This window comes from Trachurus japonicus, chromosome 11 (genome assembly GCF_045865225.1).
Source record: "Trachurus japonicus isolate A0001 chromosome 11, Traja_1.0".
NCBI classification, from domain to species: domain Eukaryota; kingdom Metazoa; phylum Chordata; class Actinopteri; order Carangiformes; family Carangidae; genus Trachurus; species Trachurus japonicus.
The window spans coordinates 33,914,808-33,919,229 of record NC_140917.1 but is presented as its reverse complement, the minus strand read 5'-3'; the positions used below and the strand labels follow the sequence as shown (position 1 = coordinate 33,919,229).

At 43.7% G+C, this 4,422-nt stretch overlaps 1 protein-coding gene across 1 annotated transcript; it reads right to left on the bottom strand.

Moving 5' to 3' along the window:
- Nucleotides 1-247: 247 nt before the first annotated feature.
- Nucleotides 248-3,354, bottom strand: LOC146979191 (uncharacterized). The gene is made up of 2 exons (XM_085790426.1): nucleotides 3,203-3,354; nucleotides 248-1,592 (listed from the first exon to the last, which is right to left on the bottom strand). The coding sequence occupies exons 1-2, from the start codon at nucleotides 3,215-3,217 to the stop codon at nucleotides 483-485; spliced, it is 1,125 nt and encodes a 374-aa protein (XP_085646552.1). The 5' UTR covers nucleotides 3,218-3,354; the 3' UTR covers nucleotides 248-482.
- Between the last annotated feature and the right edge of the window lie 1,068 nt (nucleotides 3,355-4,422).

Sequence of the window (4,422 nt, the reverse complement as noted above, 5' to 3'; positions counted from 1 at the left end):
CCTGGGGAACATATCCACAGATTGAGAAGCTTATTTTATTTTATACTTCCTTGGTGAGTAGCTGTTTGTTATTTATGACTTCAGGAATCAATTACTTCAATCTAAGAGTTTGACTTTGTTCCTTGTCTCTCTAAGCAGCAGATATAATAGATTTATGACTGTAAAGCCACAATAAATAGCTGTTTATTTGCTTTGCTGAAGTTTGTGAAGAAATTATATAAAAAACAAAACTATGAACCAGTTTCTATCATTTGTTTTATTTGCTCATGCTGTTCCGGCATTATTATAAAGTGGATCTCACACATCTGGGCTCATTATAAGGAGTCCGTCCGTGAAGCAGCTGATGCTCAGTTTACATTATTTGCTTCATGCATCCTTCAGACCACTCTTCATTAGACTATTGATTGGCTGTCTCTCCTGTGCGTGTCTAAGCACGACATTTTGTAAAGTCCTGAGCAGCTCACGTGCAACATCAGGTTCAATTACAGCTGGAGACGTTCCACGGGGACTCCGCTGTTGTGCTTTGTGATCAAGGGCTTTTTCCTCTTTAATCCCCAGTTAGGAGCACTTGGCTTTACGCCTTCGAGTGCATCTTCACTGCTTCCGCCCTCGGCCGACTGACGGCTCAGGGTGCATCTCGCAGACTGCTGGATGCAGACCTCCTGATGGCTCCTCCTCCTCATGTTGTTTCCATGCTCCCAGGAGGCCGCAGGAGGCTCCTTGATGCCTTTTCCAGCACGCAGCTGCCCTCTCGGGGCCCCGTTCGACTGCTGCCCTCTGCCTCGGACACCTTGGGGCAGCTTGCCTTCATCTGCAGATAATCCCCTCGTTGACGTGTTTGAGTTGCACTGATCCTCTTCTAAGCATTGTGCTCTCCTCAGCCTGAGTCGCCTCCTGTCCGTCTCCAGCTGGAGGCCGCCGGAGTTCTGGCACGTCGCCTGTCCGACATGTGCTGCGTGAGGTTTGACTCGTGGAGAAAGTAAAGGAGGGGTGGGTTTGCTCCGCAGAGGAGCCGGGGTACCTCGACACACCACGTCCTCCAGGTTCCTGTCTCCGTTCTGCTCTACGGGGCTGGAGCGGCTCAGCTGAGGCCTGGAGGACCTGTTCTCCTTTTGGGTTTTGAGAGGCTGAGGGGCAGGAGAGGGGGACAAGGCAGCTTTTACCGGCCTCTGTCTCACGCGAGACTTTGCTTTCCTTGTCTGGGGCTCATCATCGAGCATCACTTCCAGCTTACAGAGAGCAGGTTTGACTTCATGCTTGAGTTTCTGCCTCTGAGCCTCCCTGACCTCCTCTGGAAGCTCCAGTGGGGCGAGCTTCGAAGGGCGCCTGGCCGATCGATTCTCGGCCACTCTCTCTGACTCGGGCCTGGCCGATTTAAGCAGCAGAGAGTCCAACTGTGGCGTGCCCTCTTGGACCGGCGGGGAGGCCGTAAGCTGACCCACTGCCTCCTTTCCATGTGTCGCTGACAGATGGAGGCCAGGTGTTTTTGAAGCGCGGCCATTTTTAGCTGCCACTCGGAGGTTTTGACCGTTCAGATGCAACACGGTATTTTTAACTTGGAGGGTCAACATTTCTTCTCGCTGGGGAGCCCCCTGAACAAAAGAGACATCAGTGACTCATTTATTACTGGAGTGATAATGTGGCCTCCTGGAATCATTCCTTACCACTGTACTGTGAAGCCTGATGGCACCTATCCAATTAATAACAAGTGCGAAACTCTCACACAATAAATCATTCCCAAACCACTTCACACTGGAAAGAGTTTGGGGTTAACTATAGCCCCTAACTCCAACCCCACTCCTTACTAATGGCTGCAGTGGTGTTGATAATATATTTAATAATGAGCTTTTTTTAATTGAGCCATTAATAAGGACAACTTCAGGGTTGCTTTGTTTTGATCCTCCTTCTGCCTTCTGGAAAAGAAAGAACAACCTTCACATAATTACAGATCATCTGCTTCTTATTCTCTGATAAGAATGGACAGCAGCTCCAAATTTATATGGAATAAATAGGTAAAAAAACAGTCAGTAGAGCTCTATTTATGACCAGTAGCTCCTTACCCCTACAAAAGGTCACAGCATGAATCTAATGGGATATCCATGTAAGAATTTCCCCAAATTTCTCCTTTATCTATACAATAATGTGAGTTTAAACATTTCAGAGACTTAACTGCTTAACTAATGATATACAACCTACTGTATGTCAAAGGGTCAGAGGGTGATATTACCTCCAGGACTTAAACTAAGAATTAATTAGGTTGAAATGGTGAATACCTGTGAAAAATGTCATTCATTATTCCTGTGGGACCACAGAGGAGGCTTATGATTTCTTGTTCTGTCACTCTAACAGTGCAACGCTTCATGATTTCAACTGACATATATTATTTAAGAAAAACATCACATTGGAGAAGCATGAAACAGAATCAATTGTTGATAAACTAATCAATAAATTGTCCAGTTGTCAGACCTTTAATTACTCATTTGAATATTCAGTGAAGCCAGCAGAAAAACAAAGAAGTTTGGGAACCACAGCTCTACAGTCTACTTGGGCTGAGATGAATCAAGGGGACAACTGAGTAAACAAAACCACCCACTTGTTCTTGGCTCAGCATAAGAAGTATTAGTAAACAACTTATTATATATAACAAATTACCCCAACAACTGGAAAAGCCATTAGTTATGGCTTATAGTTTATTTCTACCCAATTATAGAAGGTGGTGTCAAGGCTTTCTGGCAACAGAGGATGCTGCAAAAGAAAAACTGCAGCACATGCACCCTGGTTTTCTCTTTCTCTTTCTTTCTGAAAGCTATCCATCTATCTATCTATTCTTTACTGCTTATCTGGGATCAGGCAGGACACCCCTCTCACCGGCAACATTTGATAATACAGAATACATGAATCAAGGAGCCTCCTGTGTTACACATGTATAATACAGTACATAACTACCCAACAGTGCCCAAAGTGTCCTGACCTTTCAGCACAGGTGGAATAAAACTACAGCAGATGATCAGATTTCCTCTATGAAAGAACTAGTGTCAAATGCATTTACATGCCATGTCTCAGTTTGGTTGGACCCTCTATATTAAAAGCCTCTTCTGACACTTTCACTGTCACTCCAACTAAAGTCCTGTGGATTACCACAGATAAACACTCAAAAAACAAGACTCCAGGTTGTTGATGAAGACAGCAGAGTAATACTCACAGGTCTGACAAACATCTCTTGCTTCTCGACTCTTCTTGCTTGAAAAATTTCTTGCAGCGCAGCAGTGAAATGTGGTTGTTGTCCCTGTGTTTGTTTGGTGCGTGCCACCTGGCTACGGGCAGTGACACTGTAGGTTTTAGCAGCCTTAATGTAATTAAGCAGATTAGGGTCACAGTGCAGCACGGTGATCTCTAATGATCTCCAGCTTAGTGCCAGCCAATGTGCACACTCATGGCCAGACCCTGTTGACAAGAGTTTGTTTTCATTATCCTCAGCAGGATTACTGTATATGCTAATATTAAATGAGTTGTAACTTGCTGCTGAAATGATGATGAAGTTAAATAGCAGGGGGGAGAAATTCTGCATTTCGCTGCCCACTAGATGGTGCCAGAGACCGCCTTCGCATAACAGCATTCAACAGTGGAGCTTATGGACTTGTCATCATCATCATATAACCAGCTGTCACGGAGCTGGTGGAGGGGAGCGCAACCTGTACAAGCTGTCTGTGCATTTGAATGGAATTTGAAATTTACAAATCAGAAATTTCAGCTTTTCCTTCTTGTGAACTTCTAACCCTGTGTATGGAAAACTAGATTCTGGTAGGACAGAACAATCTTCCCTGTGTAACTTAAAGATTACTCATTAAAGGTCCATATATTATACGGTAGATGTCTCCTTTTGGTTATAAAGCAGCTCTAGGTTCTATATTAATACTGTGAAATTATCAAAGCCTCAGTCCACAGAGAAATGCACACAGCCTGTATTCAGAAACTGAGCCTTAAAAATGAGGCATTGGGACTATAACTTTGTGATGTCACATCAAAGCACTAAAGGCATTTAGCCAGCCCCAAGCCCCGCCCACCTGGACCCATCTTCCAATCGTGCAGGATTTGGTTTCTCTGACTGTTTATCTAAAATCTGCTCTATTGTTATTCAATCACCCAGAAAAAAGTCAGCCAATCAGAAGAGAGGATTAAACAGAGGCTACTCTCTTCAGATTGGCTCACAGTGAGAGGAGATGTAAAAGTACACTGAGAGGATTTTTGGTACAGAAAACAAAAACCATGTAGCTTCTTATACATCAACACTTAATTCAATAACCAATCATTTATACGCTATACGTTGGAAGCAGATAATATTATGAATTGTCGTTATTATTCTATCATAATTTCAAAGTCCAGAAATGAAATTAATTTAGGTAAATGTCTGTGTAGGATTCA